Raw genomic sequence first — 19,753 nt, forward strand, 5'->3', positions numbered from 1 at the left:
GAGGGCCCTTCAATTGCTTGTGACACAGAAGCTTCTCAAGTTATGCTTTAAGACCCTGCTTGATTATGTTTAAGCACTTGTAGCATTTCTGCTGCTTAAGTGTGGCTATGAAATTTGTTATCAGATTTCAGTGGGAGAGAAGGGTGTGTGTCCGTGATCCACCCTCCTCAGAGCTGGTGTGGTTCACCCCAGGTGCCCGTACAGCCTTCTAGCTAAGAGTGGGGCTCCTCTTGCTGTTCTCTGCGTAGGGCTCATTGCCTGTGCCTCACGATAGGATAGATTCAGGGGTGGGAAACATCCTGCCCACGGGCTGCAGGAGGCCGGCAGAATCGTCTGGACTCACCCCACCATGGCAGTGGTGGGCGGAACTAGAAATGAGTAAATCTGCAGCAGGCCAGTGTTTAAAGCTGATAATTGTGGTATGGCCCGTGAATGATGTTATCGATATCCAGTGGTCCCTGGCACCCTTGGATAGTGAGGGAGATGTGTTGATGAGCCAACCTGGGGGACAGAAGTACAGGAGTGGCCCTTGTGGAGATAGCTTAGCGTGAGTACATCAGAAAGGTGGATGCTGTTGCCTTTTAGGCTCAGGCCTCCCGCATCTGTGTGTCACATAAAAGCCCTTGTTGGCAGTTACCCTTGGAGTTAGGGGCTGTGGCAGGAACCTTCGAGAGACTCACTGGTTGCTTTCCAGACTTGCACACTTTGCCCGATGGGAAGGTGGACTCTCGCTGAGCTTTGTGACTTGTCCCCAGTGTCTCAGGCACCTCACCTTTAACTGGAGGATAATACAGTCTATATATATATATATATATCTTTGAACGGCCGTGAAAGATACATTCAGCAGGTCTGTACAATGCTTACAAGGGGGTATGGTCCCCAGTTAGGTATTCAGTAGTACTCACCCTAGCGGAGCACCCACTGTGTGTATGGCGTGGTGGTTCTCCCCTTTCCTCTTTCTTAGGCATCTGGGTCACAGACCAAAAGACTCGTTTCTCCTCTACGTCCTTGGGCCCTGCAGCCCCTCAAGGAGGAGTTGTTTTCCTGGTGGGGAGGAAGTGGGAACTCTCCCTCTTCCTCGTTCACCTCCTGTGCGGGCGCCAATTTGCTCTACGCAGTAAATTGTAATCTTTCAGTCAGACTCCAATTAAGGTGATAAGAATCACAATTAATTAGGCTCACCTGTCCAAGATGAAGTGCAGTCTTGCCTTTCAGTTATCTCAACTCCAAGGCTTTAGCTAAGCCCATCAGAAGCAAAGCTGTAATGTCTGCTTCGGTTTAATAAGATAACCAGGATGGTGTCTAGAAATCAAGCTAAATGGGCTCCCGTCCCCTTCATTTGTTTTTGTTGTGTGGGGGCAGGAGAGATAAGTGGGAAGAGATAAACTTAAAGATATTAAAGACTAATTAGGGTATCTGAAAAGAGTTTCAGACTTGCAGTTTAAATCTCTTGGCAACTCTTAATTCCCTCCCACTAGTTATCTCTGCACATAGACTGATGATGAAGACTTATTTTCACATCTTCTCTTTCTGCTCCCATTTTCACTTGTCCGTATTTTTTTTTTCCTACCTCTTCCAAAAAACAGTCCTCATTTCTGGCAGGCTCACTGAAATTTATTACACAATTATTCCAACCTCATTTTTGCTACACATTCAGAAACCTGACATCTAATAACTCAAATAGATTAGTATTATAGTCCTTTTAGGGAAAAAATGTGATAAATAGAAAATATGGTATTTTAGTTATGGCTTCAATAAATGCATTTTTATGTAGAACAAAAGGCAAAAAGCAAGTGTCTATCTGTCAAATACACTTCCAGCTTGTCACCTTAGAAAAGTAGCGAGAAGACTCTTTCTGTTCTTTTTTTTTAAACTTAATATATTCATTTGAAAGGCAGAGTGACAGAGAGAAAGATAGAGAGGTCTTCCATCCACTGACTCACTCCCCAGATGGCTGCAACAGCCAGGACTGGGCCAGGCTGAAGCCAGGAGCCAGGAACTCTGTCCCAGTCTCCTCGTTGGGTGGCTCGTGGGCTGTCTCCTGCTGCCATCCCTAGTGCATTAGCAAGGAACTGGATTAGAAGCAGAGTAGCTGGAATCCACCTGTCACTCCCATCTGAGACTCTGGTATGGCAAATAGCAGCTGAACCTGTTGTGCCACAGTGCTGGCCCCAACTGTTTTTGTCTCAGTTGCAATAGTTGCTGGACTTAAAAGTTGCTATCCACAACTGGGTATTTTTTTAAAAAATCTATTAATAATAAAATTCCATTAATAATCCTGATATTAATGAGAGCATATTAATTTGTGCTTTCTACATGTGGGTCTCTGCCCCACTTTTATTTCTGTGGTTCATTTAATCCTCGTTACCTCACTTAGTACTCCCATTTTACAGGTGGAAACACTGGGGTTCAAGTTAATTAACTTATCCAAGATTGCTCTAGGTAGCAAAGCCAGGATTAAAACCCAGGCCCTGTCTGTAACTTTACACCTGTGCTTTGAATCATGTCCATACTAACGATAAAATAAGTGTGTGCCCAAATTAAAGTAAAGGACCCATCATTTTCTTTTTCTAAGCTTTGTTTCTCTGCTCCATTATCTTAAAGGGCCCAGGCCAGCATGTGTTGCAGCACTGCGCATAGGGCTTAAGAAGTGTAAAGTTGAGAGTATTAACCCGTATAGCCCAAATGGATGAATGTGCAGATAAGGCTCATTTACGAACTGCGACCTGTTAGATTTCTGTGCACTCTTCACTGGAAGTCATGAGATTTTCCAGCCAGCAGTTAAGTTCCCGTTGAGCGGCAGTGAGTAGACGTGCGAGCGTCTTGGTTCCACGCCGACCCGCGCCTGGCGTATGCATTTTCATTTTTGCGTACTCGCGGCGTTGCATCTCTGGAGTCACTGGCGGTTTTCACCCACTCCTCAGCTGCCTCCCTCAGTAATGGAATTCTTGGCTGGGGCTGACTCTGGAGCCCTAGTGTTTCAGCTTAAACTTTCCGCTCGGCCCTGCCAGGCACTGAACTCTAAAATATCTTTTTGTATGGAGAATGCCTCCAAAAGGTGCAGCTGTGTGCCGGTTTCATCTTGCACTTCCCAGCGCTCCTGGCACCACGCGGGGTGAAGAATGCCACGGTCTCCCACACACGGCTGGTGCCCGAGGCTGCTGAGGCCTGTCCTTGTTAGTGGCTTGGAAAGGGCGTGCCTGCGGAGGGCGGGCCCTCTTCTGTTCCAGGTGATTGCTTGTCACCCAGGGCCCTGTCATCAGAAAGCCTGCCTGCCGCCTGGGCCGCCTGGTTTGCCGGTGTTCTCGTCTGGGTTGGAGGCCAGTGCCTCCTTCTGAGATAATGTGCGTCTTAGAGTCACCACTTCCAGACCTTCCGGGCGTCCCTCCATCTTTTCTTTCTCCTTAAACGGTATTGATTGCTGTTGATGAAACGTGATTCTGCTAAGTGAGAAACTGGGCTTGGATTGTAGAAAAGGCATCTGCACATTGACCCAGGCTCTTATGAGTGGGCTTGGTTCTCCAGATCCTTGCACTCTGCCGCAGCAGCCTTCAGCACCAGGGCGCCTTCCTCCTCCTCGTTCAGGTATAAGCATCTTCCCGCGCAGGGGCGCTGTCAGAGCTCAGGCAGACTCTTCAGGATAAGCGTCCTCTGGGAACGTGTGTCTCGGCGTGGTCACGCCACTCCATGTGCTTGGCAGGTTGTTCTTTCTCTTGTGTGTGTCTCTCTGTCTCTCTCTCTTTCTCTTTTTTTTAGTCCGTATGTTTTAGTTTATCAAGCTGTATGATGTTTTCAAAGAACAGCTTGCAGAATTGGGTAGGTCCTAGCCGTTATCATTTCCTGTTGGAATTCTATAACATGGAATCTAATGGAAAAGTAGCTATGAATCCCTGTGTATTTACTAGAATTAAAGGAATAATCGATTTTGGGATTGTTGTACAGAGGATAGTAATTGGTCCTTTTGCTCCTGGGAACTTTGAGGCCTCTGAGCAGGGCTTCCACATTCTCCAAGAGTTTCAAAGGGGAAAAGAATTGAGTCCCAGACATTGTATAAGGAACAGGAAACCCTTGGATTGCGATTTTATTTTAAAAGTCTCCTTATTAATGAACCTGTAAAACCCCCATTGTAAACGCCCTGATCGACTGTCTAGATTCACGCTTTTGAGCAGTGACGTTTTTGTAGTATTAAAAGTTCAGTATGAAACTCAATATCACAAAAGAAGTATTTGTATTTCCTGCTGTGTGTGTGTATGTTGTTTTTTTAATTATTATTTCGTTTCTAAAGGATGTAATCTGATGTGAATTTTGAGAAAAGTTCCAGTGTTCCCCTAGCTACCTGTAGCTGTCCCAGTGCTTTTCAGAAACACCTGGATGAGTAAAACAAATGATGTTTTGTAGCTCAGGATACTGCTGGTAAACTAGTATTTATTTTTCTTTTTTGCCAAAGAAAACAGTGAAAGGAAAGAGAAGAAATTTTGCTTATTTTAGCTTATCAAGCTGAAATGGAGAGATGGAAACGTTTTTAACATGTAGCATTTGCTAAGCTAGCAGTGTAACAACTGCTGGGTGCATATTTCGATCATAATTAGATGAAATCTTTAATTATCATTTAATTTAACTTTCATATTTGCCTGCAGAAATGATCATGTTGATAAGATTCTAGAAGGAGATAAACCTGTATTAAGTAATTCCATTTTCAGTGCCAGCATTAAAGATTTTTTGTTTGTTTAAAATAAATGATGCCTGAATAATTTAAGAGGGAAAGGGGAGAGAGGAGTCCGGCAAGTTAGTTACATGAGCACTGTATGGATATGTAGGTCCGTGTAGTTATTGCTGAATCTTAAGCTTTTTGAGTTTTGGAGTGCACTAAATCCTGGGATGGCTCAAAGACACCGGGGGTAGGTACCAGGTGCACGGTCAAGACACTGCTTGGGATGCCTGCATTTTGTGTCAGAGTGCCTGGGTTCTGGCTGGGCTCTGCGTCTGACCCCAGCTTCCTGCCCATGTGCACCCTGGGTCCCTGCCACCTGTATGAGTGACCCAGTCTGAGTTTCCAGCTCCGAGCTTCAGCCAGGCCCAGTCCTGGCTGCTGCTGTAGGCATTTGGGGGATAAACTCATGGAGGGAAGATGTCTCTGTCTGCCTTTCAAATACGTAATAATTGTTAAAGAGAGGCACACAGTAGTGAATCCCAACTAGTAACATTTCTCTATGCTGTAGATTTCCCTTCTATTATGTTTTCTTGAGCACAGGAGGTATTTGTAGGAGAGAGTATTTTTGTGAGCTGATCACCCACTCCATCTAAGGCAAGGAAGTGGCTTACCATTATCAGAGGAAATGAGGTGTGTGCTCTTTCGTAGTATTTCCTTTTTTTTTTTTAAATTTTTTTTTATTTGACAGAGTTGTAGACAGTGAGAGAGAGACAGAAAGGTCTTCCTTCCATTGGTTTACTTCCCAAGTGGCTGCTACGGCTGGCGCTGCGCCGATCCGAAGCCAGGAGCCAGGTGCTTCTCCTGGTCTCCCATGCGGGTGCAGGGCCCAACCAACTGGGCCATCCTCCACTGCCTTCCCGGGCCACAGCAGAGAGCTGGACTGGAAGAGGAGCAACCAGGACTAGAACCCAGTGCCCCAACTGGGACTAGAACCAGGCGCCCATAAGGGATGCCAGTGCCGCAGGTGGAGGATTAACCAAGTGAGCCATGGCACTGTCCCCGTATTTCCTTATTTTACACTACTTTTCATTAAAAAGTTGGAAACTTTGAAGATAATCCTATGTTAAGTGCTTTTCTGGTACATTCACATTTAAACATTTATAGAAATTTGGGGGATGTCATTGCTAGATTTTTTTTTTCCCTCAGGGGATTACCCACATGAATGTTCTTATCAAAACAGTGTCCCCAAGGTTTGTTACGAACACAAAACATCACCTGCCCCATTCCTGGATGTGCTGATTCTAGGGATTTAGGGTAGCACCTGGGAATCTGTATTCCTAGCAAGTCCTCAGGTGTGGGAGCACAGAAGAGAGGACATTCCCGCCTGGTGGCCTCCACTGTGACTGTGTGTGCAGTAAGTGGTGCATCTGGCCTGCCCTTAGGAAGTGCAGACTGCGTTAGGGCAACGTGACCAGTGACAGGCCTCCAGGTCACTGGGTGGCCGACTTTGCAGGGCCAGCTCCTCATTAGGGTGTCCTGTGCTCGGGGACCGCTTTGTGCTGGGGACTTTGTGGCACGAAGCCGACTCCAGGATCTTCTCATCTGCCATTGAGAACATCTGCCATAGCTCAAGCTCTTGAGAACCGCCCTCCCATACCACGGTCGCTAACTCTCATCACTTCCTCGGTTCACATCACTTACAGTCTGTTTCGCAGGTGCCATGACCACGTTTTGTGCACTCGTCGCCGCCGTGGCCAGTGGCTGCTTTAGTGCAGCGCAGGAGTAGTGAACGCTTCCATCTGTAGAAACTTCTGCAGGGCAGTGCAACTATCCGACCTTGCTGTGTCACATAGCTCTTCCTCATCCTGGGTGGTTCGATGGCCGACAGAGTGATGTGGCACTAACTTGTGTGTCTGTCCACGCTAGGGGACACTGCAGCCCAAAAGGGTCTCGGGCCGGAGTTTCAGTTTGCAAGACGACTGAAACCATTCTTTCTTCTCTGAGATCCAAATTGGATAGCACGGCCTTTGTGTCATGAATCTGTTGTTGTTCTCCGTTGATTCTTAATACTTGCATTAAGGGCTTAGGAATTCGCTGTGTGTGTTGTGTGGCTCAATAAAGAATCCCTCCTCCCCCGAAATCTCAGATAAAATCACAAAGATGTATTTAGACAATCTTAGATTATATAAACGATGCCTATGTAATAGTGCAAGTGATGGATCTTAACTGTCTAAAAAGTTCTTCACGGATGGCTGATAAGCAGGTTGCACACGTAGATATTTCCATAAAGACGGTCATTTATATTTTGCAGTTTGAGAAACTTGAGGTGAACATATTTAGCGCCCTCTTCTGGCATATATTGAGAAAAAGATTTTGGCTTAAAATGGATTCATATTTTTTTGGAAGTCAGATCTGGTTATCAATACGGTGTTGAAGAAAGTAATTTATGAATGTCCTCCAATTTGACGTTTTTGTATCATCGCAAGTAGTAAAACATGCAGATAGAGCATGGGAAGAATAACTTATAAAAGCAGTCGCATTTCTTAACTCATCATCCAAGACATAGTAAGCAAGCAGAGGCTTCAAAGGCAATCACACAGGGACTTAAACTGATGTCAAGTGGGCAGTGATCATCAGTTATATTTTCCCATCACCTCTGACATTTGCAGAGCTTGGGGCAAGAATAGAAGGAGGCCCAAGTACCCACACCCAAATAGTTTAGTTAAAAGTCATCTTAACAAGCTGTTCAATCATATCTTTTTAAAAAATATTTATTTGAAAGGCAGAGTGACAGTGAGCAAGTGACCGAAAGGGAGCGGTTCCATCTGTTGGGTAACTCCCCAAATGACCACAATGGCTGGGACTGGTCCAGCCCAAAGCCAGGAACCTGGTACTCCTTCTGGGTCTTCCACGTGGGTGGCATAGGATACCATTTGTCAGAAAGCTTGGGGATTTTGATAGATCACGCTGAGTGTATCCTTGGAAAGAAGGAGCAAGCCTGGCCTGTGTGCCCCAAAAGTGCAGAGCCCATTGTGGGTGTCCTCCTTGCTCAGGCCTAAGTTTACGTCATTCGGTATTTAATGCTCTTCATGTGGTGTACTGGTACCTAGCGACCTCAAATTAAACACAACGGTGGGATTCTGTTTGCAGCTTCCACGCTTCCGGATCTTGCAGAGCAGTTCGCCCCTCCCGACGTTGCCCCGCCTCTTCTTATCAAGCTCTTGGAAGCCATTGAGAAGAAAGGTAATCAGACCGACCGAGGGAAACGGGAATCGGGTCCGATGCTGGGCCCTTACCTCATGGCTGGTAGAATTGTGTCTGTCTCTGGCACGTCGATTCAGTCTCTTAACCACCTGCTGTGTGCAAACGCTGTGCTAGACACACAAGCACTGGGAGGCTGTGCATTGGAAAAGAAATGTTGGCCCGCATTTTCTGACTGCAGATTAGCATGCAGTTACTGTATAGATGCCATGAAATTCTTCATCATTTAATAAATATGAATAACTTGCTCCTTAGTAGCCAGGTGGCTTTGCCAAGATTGTAGACACACCAGATAAGATGAACAGCAGGAGCTGACTTCCAGGAATGTTTGGGACACGTCTAGAATAGACGCCGGATGAGAACTGGAATGTGTCTGGCAGCAGGCTCGCAGGTTCTCCGGAGGGCCGCGTTGTGCTGACACAGTCTGCTTTGTGTCCTAGGTCTGGAATGTTCAACCCTCTACAGGACGCCGAGCTCCAGCAACCCTGCAGAACTACGACAGCTTCTTGATTGTGGTGAGTGTGTGAGAGCTGCGAACACCCGTGGGACAGACAGCTGTCACCTTTCCGTTACAGGGTAACGCGCACGTAGGGTTGTCATTCAGTCCCTGCCACACTGTACGTCAGAAGTGACCTCTGAAGTCGTGCCTGGGTCCTTCTGCCCTGCTGAGACAGCAGCGCGGACCGGCGCAGCCCTTTGGTGTGTGGCTGCCGAGTTGAGGTGCGAGTGTGTGCATGCCTGCCCGTGGGCGTGCTGGCCGCCGTCACAGCCCTGGGCCCCTGGGTCCTGCAGGAACTCCAGAGGAGAGAAGTCAAGCCGTGAGATCTCTCTGGCTCTGCATATCTACTGTATTTCCTTGGCCCTGCTGGGGTCTGCATCTCATTCATCCAGATCACTAAAAAAGTACTTATTAGCCTGTGTTGTTTAACAGATGTTTCTGCCAGTATCCTCTTTGTTACCTTTCCTTTTCAGATGTTCTGTTGTCTCTTTCCTTCTCGTTTTCCTTTTTATTTCCATCCGCTCACTCACTCGCCACCTCCTTTTCCTACTTGTTGCTTGCCTTTTCTCCATAGAGACTACAATACAGTGGTGTGCTGGTAAGCCAGCTCTCTGGGCAGAAAAGGCCCTGTGCTGTAGCGTCTGCTCTTCTCTGGAGTGTAGGTAACTCCTACCGTGGTTGATTTCAAGCTACCCAACACGATGTCCCTGAATGTGAAGTTGGGAAGAGCTGAAGGCAGTGGGCTCTCGTGAGTTGGACAAGCCATCGCGAGCACATTAATTGACATTAATTGGTCCAGCCAAGTAGCGGCCTTATTTTTGCCCACCCCTCCTTCAAGACCTCTGCAACTTGTAGAGATTTCTGTACTAATCCATTTATCCGCCATCGTTCTGACAAGTTGTCTTCTTGGATCAGTTTCTGGAGTGTCTCAGATCCTTCATTCCTTAATACCTTTTTTGCCCCCAGAAAAATAATTTTCTGCCTCACATCCATCTAACTCAATTTAAAATAAAAGAAGTGAAACCTCATTCTGAAAGTTCCTTCAGAAGATTGAATGTACAAAGAATGCCCACGTGATATTTAGAAAACGAGAATTGGAAGCGAGGCAACTTACGAAATTTTCTGGAGAAGATGTTTCTAGGAGAAAAGAACGGGCCTAGGGCTTTCGTAATAAAAACTCTGACTTGAAGTGCTTTGCCCAAACACTTTGCAACTTAAGCAGCATTTTTCTTAATCTTCATTTTTCCTTTTTCTAGGGAAATCGGTCTTAGGCAAACAGGGCATACCGTCTGCTGCTCACTCTCTGTTCTTGCCACAGCATAGGCCACGAAGTTGACTGACAACAGTCACGGTGCAAAGCTTGGGGTTTCTGTAACTCTAGCAACTTTGGCAGCACTTAAGGAAACACTGACTGTTGTTCTTAGCCAGTTGAAATACAGATACTTGTATATATTTTGGTTAGAAAGTGGTCAAATTAAACTTGTGAAAAGTCACAGGAAATGTATAGACATCAGAGACCTTTAAATTGAAAGTTATTTGAGAACTAGTGGTTAAGTTTTTAACGTGAACAACGCAGAATGATGTAGGTTAGCTTAAAAAAAAAAGGAAAGAAAACTATACCACCCATGAGCTGGAATAAACAACCAAGTCTCATGTCAACAATGTGTTTGACAGATAGCTGTCTTTCCCCATTGAGATCAAAACATTCACTCAGAAAACTGGTTTCATTTGAATTCTGGGCTGTACAAATGAATTTTGTGGCCAAAAAAAGAGTAGCCATTGTCCAAATTTGGGAGTGGACCTAGCAGGATGGTTTCCAGCTCAAAGATATTTAGTACAGAAAACATATTGTAATATCCTGGAGGAGGCTCCAAGATAAGTCAGTTACACCTGAAAAACAAACAAACAAAAAAAACCCCATGGCTTTTGGCCAACTCTGTGTCTAAAAAGGACAACCAGTGTCTGGGAGGACAAGAGCCCACTCTTACTAACACCTACTAATTAGCCTCGCAGTGTCACTGTTACTGTCACTCACCAGAAAAGGAAGCTGCCCATGAGATCACTCATCTCTGACATCTCTCAGAGGCTGGGTGGCACAGCCATAACTTGCATCCAGGTTGGTCTGACTCCAAAAGTCTTTGTTCATTCCCCTCGAATCCAGCTTTCTCAACCTTGGCATTCTCGGCACTTTAGGCTGGGTAATTCTTTGTTGCGAGGGGCGAGCAATGTGCATTGTAAGACGTGTAGCCACATCCCTGGCTTCTGCCCACCAGGTGCCAGCAGCACGCTCTACCCATTGAGACCATCAAAAATGTCGTTAGATATTTCCAGATGGTCTCCAGCAAGAGGGAACTCCCACCTCTGCCTCCACTCCCCAGGAGACCCACTAACAGTGAGATGAGCTGGGGAAGGGGCTCCGCTCCAAGGAGAGGCCAGCGGGCACCAGTCGCATGTGCACTCGGTGAGAGGGAGGGCAGAAGAGAACGGGCACTCCTGCGGCTTGGACTGAAGGCTCGCGGTGCTTGTCAGATCCATCACAGGACAGCAGTGGGGTAGCTCCTGGAAGAGCTCGTAGGGTAGTTATTTTACAGAAAAGGAGCCCCCCAGAGTGGAACTGTACAAGCTATGTTACTATAAAAATAAAGAAAATACCCCGGGCCCCCAGTTCTAGTGGAATTTGACCTGAGGTGAGCCTCTCCTGAGTCCTGCATGAGGTCATTTCTTTCATTCAACCATGAGGAGGGCTCTTTGACTTGCATATGGTAGGAAGAGCTTGGGTAAATTAGCAGCACTCTTCAAACCTTTATTCGCGGGAACACAGACACCATGGGATGCAGGAAGAGCAGAGGGGAGTCTCCGTCCTCGCCCTTGAGGTGCTGTCAGTCAAATAGGGATCCCCATGGTCCCACCCCGTGAGCACGCTGATGCCAAGTGTCTTCATGGGGCATGACTCTAAAGCAGCACAGGTCACAGAGGGAAGCCCTGCCTGGGAGAGGGATGTGGGCCTATTTAGAGTCTTAACGTTTAATCACTGTTGCCAAATGGTTTATCACAGTGTTCCAGAGGAGCAAATTAAGCAAGATTAACTTGCCAGGCAGAGACATTACATGAGGCACACAGGCAAGGAGAAGCACCCGGGAGATCTGCAGCTTGCCAAGGAGTCAGTGGCTGTCGGGTTCCCGTGGTGCTGCACACATGAAGTGGTTGGACAGTGTTTAATTACGCCAGGAACTGCGTTACGTCCAAGGCAGGTCCCACACTTGCTGGGGATGGGAAATGTCTCTCATTAGTCTTTGCAGGACATTTGAGTGACGCCTTTGCCTCTCTAAGTTGCGTAATTCTTTTCCTCCAGCTGACCTGCCCATATTTTATACCAGCCTGACTTTTCTTAGAGCTTTGTGGTGTTGCCTGGCTATTTTTCAAAATATCTGTCTACTCAATGGGGGCCAGTTTGGGTTGTAATACTGGAATAGCCAAGGTGTAGGCTCAGCCTAGAGGAATTTATCATAGCGTTCTTAGTTCAGGGGTTCTAGGATGCCACCTTCTTTTTATTTATTTATTTATTTATTTGACAGCGCTAGACAGAGAGAGAGACAGAGAGCAAGGTCCTTTCTCCATTGGTTCACTCTCCAAATGGCTGCCACAGCCGGTGCTGCGCTGATCCGAAGCCAGGAGCCAGGAGCTTCTTCCTGGTTTCTCATGCTGGTGCAGGGCCCAAGCACTTGGGCCATCCTCCACTGCCCTCCCAGGCCACAACAGAGAGCTGGACTGGAAGAGGAGCAACCAGGACTAGAACCTGGCACCCATATGGGATGCCGGCGCCTCAGACGGAGGATTAGCCAAGTGAGCCACGGCGCCGGCCCCAGGATGCCACCTTCTATTCACTCCTACTCACGCACCTTGGAGTCAGCTTTGATTCTTTCTGTGTCGCTCCCCGTCTTCGTGGAGGAACGACACAGGACCCTGCGCTGTTCTTTCGTCTGCTCGGCCCTCCCCGGGTTTGCTGCTGGTTCTTCCCGGGTTGGCTGCCGGCCCTTCCACCTCTGTGGAAGGGCGGTTCCCCCTGGCCACTTTCCCCACTTCCGCAGGGGGAGCGGCACACCGCTGGCCGGCTCTCTCGGGGGCTGCACAGGTGTTCCTCTTAGATGTTCCCCTTAGATGTTCCTGGTGCATGTTGTCTCTCTCCTCCTTTATAGTCCTCTTCCGCCAATCCCAACTCTGCTACCCACACGCCGAGTACGCTGCTCTCCTCCAATCAGGAGCAGGTCCTGCTGTTTATTGGTTGAACTGGAGGCAGCTGAGCAGAAGCTGTTTCTCCCTTCTCAGCGCCATATTGTGGGAAAGCAGATGCATAGAATAAGTCTTAATTCCAGTAACTTAGTCTAGTCCGAGTTGCTCCCAGTTGCTCCCCACATTTCTGCTTCTCTCTTAAGCCACTGCTTAGTCCAGACAATCACCCAGTTTCCCAGGTTCTTGATAGTGCCTTACATACTTTAACAGCGAGAGAACTCAGAGGCCACCGCTCTGCTGTAGATGGCCAGAACTCCTTTCCCATATCTCCCGTGCAGTTAAAAAAGGCAAATAAGAGTGGAGCGCACCGTCGCACCTTTGTCGAGTCCACAAGTCTCCAGCTACCCTTCACGTCACCGGTGCATATCTTCAGCAGCAGCCAAATGCTTCTCCTGGCTTCTAGATGTCCCGGGGCCTTCGTGCTCCCCAGTCCCTTCTTTTCAGCGTGCTGGACACTGTGTCTCATTCTGCCCCAAGAACTCCAGCCGCCACACACACAGTGAGCATGCAGTTTTGATTGGCGGCAGATTGCTTGACCCCGGGTCCAGCTGAGAGCTTTACCACACAGAGATGCACGTCTTAACTTTTCTTCTGAGACGGTCTAGCGCTCACAGGTTAGCTCAGCCATAGTGAGCATTAGGGGGAGGCATTTGAAGAGCGTGTGAGTCCTTTCTCTGGACCATCTTGAGACCAGCTGCGAAGATCCTGTACTCTCCTGCTGTGGCGTCGGGCACTCTGCCGGGTTAGATGTACACTGATTCGGAGACGCAGGGGCTGTTGGTTCACACTGGAAAACTGGCATTTTGCATCTTCCTGTTGAGGTCTTAGGAACACTTAGAACATTGCCCCGTTGGGGCAGAACCATCCTCCAGAGGGGGTCTGCAAATAATGTGCGGGCTGCTTCGGTTTGCTGGGGTTGCCAGTGCAACATACTGCAGCTAGAGGGACTTAGAAACCAGCAGTCTGTCTCCGCCTGTTCTGGGGCTGGAAGTCCAAGGCCGGCGTCGGGTTTTCCTGAGTCCTCACCCGCGTCCTCACATTGTTCCTCCGTGCCTGCGGCTCCAGTGTCTCTCTGTACTCATCTCCTCCTCTGCCAAGGGCACCAGTCAGGTTGGAGTTAGGGCCTCTGCTGATGGTCTCCCTTGAACTTGATTGCTCTCCAAGGGCCTGTCTTGTGCATATAGTCACTTTTCTGCAGTACAGGGGATTTGGATGTGGGACAGACACGATTCAGCCCAGAACAGCAGCGTTCTGTTTTGTTACCCTGAAGTCTAGGAAGATGCTACCAGCATCCTGGGCAGGGGGCCCGGTGTGCTAAATGCCTGCAATGCGTGGGTCCGAGCTACACAAAGAAAAAGCTGTTCCACTCGAATGCCAGGAGCAGCCTCCATGAGCAGTACTACTAACAATAACAATAACAATAATCATCTCCATGTCTTGTATTTGTCCTCATTTTGCTTCCTGGTTTAAGTCAGACATTCAGAAAGCGGGCCCTGCCCATACATAAAATAAATGTCTGAAAATTTTCTTAAAATGTGTTTCCTAGACGCAGCCTCCGTGGACCTGGAAGCGATGGACGTGCAAGTGTTAGCCGATGCTTTCAAACGCTATCTCCTGGACTTACCCAATCCCGTCATCCCCGTAGCCGTGTACAGCGAGATGCTTTCCTTAGCCCAAGGTGGGTTATTCTCTCTCTCGGCAGGGCCCTGGGGAGCATGTAGTGAGCTGACCAAGAGCTGGGTGTAAGGAGGCGAACTGAGACCACCGCAGTGGTCCCTGGGCCCTCCCCAGCACAGCCACCGACACTCCCCACCCTCACTGCATCTCATCGGTGTCCAGCAGGAGACCCAGGCGCTCACTGGTCAGGAAGCCGGTGTGGTACGCACGTGGAAATGGCTACTTGGTACCCTTTCATGGGTAAAACCAAAGGCCACCACGCCTGTGAAGGACGCGGTACACTAGGGACCCATGTCCGATTCAGAGACCCAGGACTAGGGCCTGGTGACCAGAGCCGTTGGTGTCAGCGTCCCCAAGTGGCCGTAGTTAGCTGAATGTGTCGAGGGAGGGGGACTGCTTTAGGAGCCAAGCCTCAGTTGAATGCTTTGGGCACAGGAAACTGTGGTTCATAGCCTTCAAAGTCAAAACCCGCGATACTCATCTCCTGCTCCTCCCAGTCAGCCAATCACACTTGAATCTGCCCAGCAGCTGGGCAGGTTTTAGCCAGAACACCCTGCACATCTTGTGGTTTTTTAACAGGAAGAGTTTCTTGCATTTCCATCGGCCTTGAACTTTCTACTTTCTCAAAATGCATTTTCTACTGAGCAGAGGAGAAGCCCTGTGTGCTTCTCCAGATGACTTTCTCTGATGGCTTTCTGTGTGTTTCTCTGGATGGCTTTTCCTGCAACTAGAAGAGAGGACAGAGGTACTCCAGGAGGAAAAGACTGGAGCCAATCTTTTTGAATCTTTGCTCTCCCCCGGCCCCTCTCTTTTTCACATGTAGAAATACAGAGCGCCGAAGAATATACCCAGGTGTTGAAGAAGCTCATCCGGTCGCCCAACATACCTCATCAGTATTGGCTCACGCTTCAGTATTTGCTAAAACACTTCTTCAGGCTCTCGCAGGCCTCCAGCAAGAGTCTCTTAACTGCAAGAGCGCTCGCAGAAATTTTCAGCCCTATGCTTTTCAGATTCCCTGCGGCCAGGTGAGTGAAAGGAGGGAAACCAGCATGGTGGGGTGGATGAGGGTGGTGGCAAATCGATTGGCCATTAACTGTGTTTGAAAGGTGCGGCTTCCCAGGCACACGTGCAGGTTTGTAGGGGCGTGTACGTGAATGTGAGTTTGCTTTTAGGAAAGACATTCCTAATAAAACTTTTCTCTCTTGCAGCCCTGATAATACTGAGCACCTCGTTAAAGTTATAGAAATTTTAATCTGCAACGAATGGAGTGATCGACAACCTGCACCAGGTAATGCTTCGGAACGTCCAGTGTACGCTCACCAGCCATTTTTTTGCAGCCTTAAAATTGATGGCTTTAGACCTCTGAAGTAATAGAAGTGTCTGGTAGAATTGCAGTTGATAGTAATGTGGTATTTCGTGGTCTGAAAGAAAAAAAAAAATCGCCAGGTGGCAGAGACTGTACTAAATCTTATGCGGATTTCAACACGTGTCGGTTTGAAGTGACCCCTGTTTTTAGATGAGCAGGACGAGCTCTCTGGGCCCTTGGCTTTTTAGGCTTGTAGTTGTTGAGCAGAATTTATGGAGTTCATTTTAGTTGTTGACACTTTTGTTTTTCTTCCTAATACTTATAAAGTAGGGGATTATAATTACTATATAATTTAAAGTATTTTGGAATGTGTGTTTTGGAAGTGGCTGTGCTGAGAAATGTCTGTCAAAATAAACATTCCCAATAATGCAAGCAGTATGAAACCAGAGAGCTCCGTGCAGCAGCTTAGACCAGGCCAGGCGCTTCTTTGAAAGCAGGCTGGTGTTCAGTTAGCCATCTCACAAAGCAGGAAATGTAGACTGTGTTAGCAATGGCTTTAATTTAAACGGATGCATTTTCCTTCTGTGGAAAACCTAACACCCTCACTGTGCTATAAACTGGCGAAAAGGTAGCCAAGAGTGGCTGGTCGTTTAGAACAATGATTAGGATCCTTTAAATAAAGTCTCAGAAAGAAGTCTCAGGACCCGGAGAAAGTGTTGTTTGTAGTCCGAATTTATGCCTCGAATTTAAGTGAAACGCCTTGACTTTATAATTTGTTATAGGTAGCTCCTGCAAATGATGTGTTTCTTTCTGTCTGAGCACGCATTGGGCCCCAGCCATCAGTGTCGGGCAGTGGACAGTCAGGTTGTGTGTGATCTTGTACGGTGCAGCCCGCTCGCTGGCTGTGGTTTTTGCATCTCACAGGGCAGCCTGAGAGAGGTGAGGGCCTCTGCTCACAACCTACCCACAGGCCTGGGCTAGAGGTCGGGGCTGGCAGCCATTTGAGGGGGAGGAGTTGGGAAGGACTTCGGAGGACAGGCCAAAAATGTGGCGCCCAGGTGAGAGCAGCGTCAGATACACTTACCGAGGCAGGCGTGGTACAGCCCCAGAGACCCAGATGCCAGCAAGCTGAGTGTTGCCAAGGGATGCTCATAGTGTTAGGTCACTGCTACGGGGGGGCACGGTCAGCAGAGGCGGCCCAGGACCTCAGGGGGTGGCCAAAAGGTGTCATCTCGTGTCACTACTCGGGCCGTTGGTTAGTTTGCTAGCGGCGTTGGGAGCTCTGTGTTGATGTTCAGAGGCTGTCTTTGGGCTCTGTAGGAAGCAGTAGAGGTGGGGGCATGGAACAAGGCACTTGAACTAACACCCCTAGACTCACTGAGTAGGTGACCAAGGACAAGAACCAGCAGGATGCTGGGCCAAAGAGCTGAGGCCTTTCCCTCCTGCCTGAGCAGACTGGCATGTGTCTTGGAGTCCAGGCAGAGTGAGGCCCTGCTTCCGGCCAAGGGCTAGGGGATCGGTCATCCTGGGCTTCTCCAGTGAAGTGCAGAAGGACGATGCTGACAGCCAGGCGGGGCTTGGCGAGATCCCGCTCGTGAGGTTCTCCCGTACAGCGCTTGAGGATTCCTGCTACGCAGAGGGTGGCTTAGTGCGTGCTGGGGTTTGATTGGTCTGACTGGTGTCAGTTGAACGTCTGGGATCTCTTAAGTCAAAGCGGATCTGCCGGTTTTCATAATGTGCCCTTACTGCTGCTGGATAGCTCCGAGGACCCCACCTCCCTCCACTAAGGAACCCGTGTGCCGGTTCCAAGGAAGGTTCATTCTACCTGCTCTGCTCTAGAATGACAAAGCCGGGAACATTCGCTAGATCATCCCAAGATTCATGCGGCCTCTTAAAAAAAAAAAAAAAAAAACTGAAATCCAAGTCGTCTTCCAACCCTCGTGTGTCCCTTTGTGTGCCCTCCCTCCTCCGTCTGTCGCATCAGCCCTTTGGAATCGAGTGGCTGTGTTCTCCCTTGGGAAACCTCATAGGGCTCTCTTCCCCCTCTGTAGGGAAGCCACCCTGAACTCCTTTGGTGATCCGGCAGGGCACCCCAGGGAGAAGAACCGATTTCTTAGGCCTGGAAGGGCTGCAGCATTTTCCCTGAAACCCCCCCCCCCCCCCGCATCTTGTCACAGTGAGTGTGTGAGTGTACTGGGGGCACCACACTGTTATGTGTTGTGGTTGTTACCATGTAGAACTTGCCATGCTGATGTTTGAGGCAAAGTCTCAGCTCAGACATGACCTGTTAGCATGCAAGGTATAGCTAAATACTGGGGATGGTGGGGGGGGGGGGGGGCGCGTGCAAGTACTCCCTGAGCACAGAAGGCACAGTTGGTGGGTATTCAGGGTAGGGAGACGGAAAAGGCCTGCGGAAGAAATTTTTTTTTTTTTGGACAGGCAGAGTGGACACAGAGAGGGACAGAGAGAAAGGTCTTCCTTTTGCCGTTGGTTCACCCTCCAATGGCCGCAGCGGCCGGCACACCACGCTGATCCGATGGCAGGAGCCAGGTGCTTTTCCTGGTCTCCCATGCGGGTGCAGGGCCCAAGGACTTGGGCCATCCTCCACTGCACTCCCTGGCCACAACAGAGAGCTGGCCTGGAAGAGGGGCAACCAGGACAGAATCCGGCGCCCCAACCGGGACTAGAACCCGGTGTGCCGGCGCCGCAAGACGGAGGGTTAGCCTAGTGAGCTGCGGCGCCCGGCTCTGTGGAAGAAATTGAACCTGACAGTGGCCTTGAAGAATAGGTTCAGTTGGAATCGGGGAAGGAGGAATAGCATTTGGGTTGCTGGCATTTCAAGATTTATTCAAAACAAATGCAGAGCGCAGAAGTGATGGCCTGCAATTTTACAAAAGCAGTACACGTTCTAAGTGACAGGACCCTAGAAGGCATCAGCGTAGAGAGAAAGGCACTGTCCAGCTCCGTCATTCTGGACGTGAAGTAAACGTGAGGCCCACCCCACGCTCCCGGACCAGGGCAGGCCAGGTCTGCCAGGAGCTGCCCCTGGATACAGCCTGGTGTGTCTGCTGCCCCCTGCTGCCTGCAGCCGGCAAAGCCTTCCTGTGCAAATGAGGCTGCTTTTAACATCCCCCGACCCCTCCTGGGTTTCCAGCACATAATAAACCACGACATCTCTGCCGTTAGCTCCTGTGGGTCACACGAGTAAAAGTCACAACCCAGTGTTTGCGGCCTCCCGGGGAAGGCCCCCGTCCCACCCGCCGTGGAAGGAGCCGTGAGCCTGGATTTGAGCCTCGGCTCTTTGCCGCTGACTTAAGTCGGCTTTTCCAAACTGTTTTCCAGACTCTGGAATGGGAGTAAGACCTCTCTCCTGGGCCGGTGAGGAGGATTAGATGAGCTGAGCCGTACAGAAATGCATGGCCCTGTCGTGTCCCCCTGCCCTCTGCTGTAGCCGCAGCGACCTGGAGGGCCCTGCCTCCCTCAGTCCACCCCCCGAGCTCCATCCGGCCCGTCTCCCCACTGACCCATATCCCCAGCCAGCTGAGCTGGAGCCTCCGGGAGCCTGCAGACGCTCAAGTGCAATGTTGAAAGGGAAGCTCTGTGAACAGTTGCCACCCCAGTGGGTGCACAGCTTAGAAAGAAGGAGGTGCTTGTGTAGGGTGCCGCCTTCTCTGTGTGTGTGGCTTGGTGAGGGGAGTGGCCTGGGTTTTAGCACCGTGCTTCCCCCTCCCCCCATCACCTGGCCCAGGTGCCCTTGCCCAGAGCACAAATGTACAGTTGTACGCAGCGGTCCCACACAGTGCCAGCCGCTCTCTCTGCACCCAGGTCGGCCCTGCCCCTGCTTCTGTGCAGGTGGAGTCTGCGATGCGGTCTGTGGATGCCCTTCCGCTGCTTGTCCGCTTGCATGGAGCGCTTCTGTAGTTTTTCCTGCCTGTTGAAGCCGCCAGTCACGCGTTTCTACACGGCGAGGACTGTTTGGAGCCTTCCTGGCATGCACCTGGGCACGGCAGGATAATCATCCCGATGATTGGTTTTATTTTTATTTTTTTGAATAGGCTTCCCCACTCGC

General features: G+C 49.3%; 1 protein-coding gene across 4 annotated transcripts in view; it reads left to right on the forward strand.

The window, feature by feature from the left end:
* The window catches only part of PIK3R1 (phosphoinositide-3-kinase regulatory subunit 1), an 88,189-nt gene that overhangs the window by 52,816 nt on the left and 15,620 nt on the right, over positions 1-19,753 (forward strand). For 2 of the 4 annotated variants that reach the window (XM_002714070.5, XM_051853438.2), the window contains exons 3-7: positions 7,802-7,894; positions 8,353-8,427; positions 14,248-14,379; positions 15,202-15,403; positions 15,587-15,666. In XM_002714070.5, coding sequence (XP_002714116.1) covers positions 7,802-7,894; positions 8,353-8,427; positions 14,248-14,379; positions 15,202-15,403; positions 15,587-15,666 — 582 coding nt within the window. Of the gene's footprint in view, positions 1-3,073; positions 3,586-7,801; positions 7,895-8,352; positions 8,428-14,247; positions 14,380-15,201; positions 15,404-15,586; positions 15,667-19,753 lie in introns of those variants that run through there. The other 2 variants (XM_008262302.4, XM_070056818.1) reach the window with 2 other exon arrangements.

The sequence above is a fragment of the Oryctolagus cuniculus genome, chromosome 14 (assembly GCF_964237555.1).
Source record: "Oryctolagus cuniculus chromosome 14, mOryCun1.1, whole genome shotgun sequence".
In the NCBI taxonomy this organism is placed as follows: Eukaryota; Metazoa; Chordata; class Mammalia; order Lagomorpha; family Leporidae; genus Oryctolagus; species Oryctolagus cuniculus.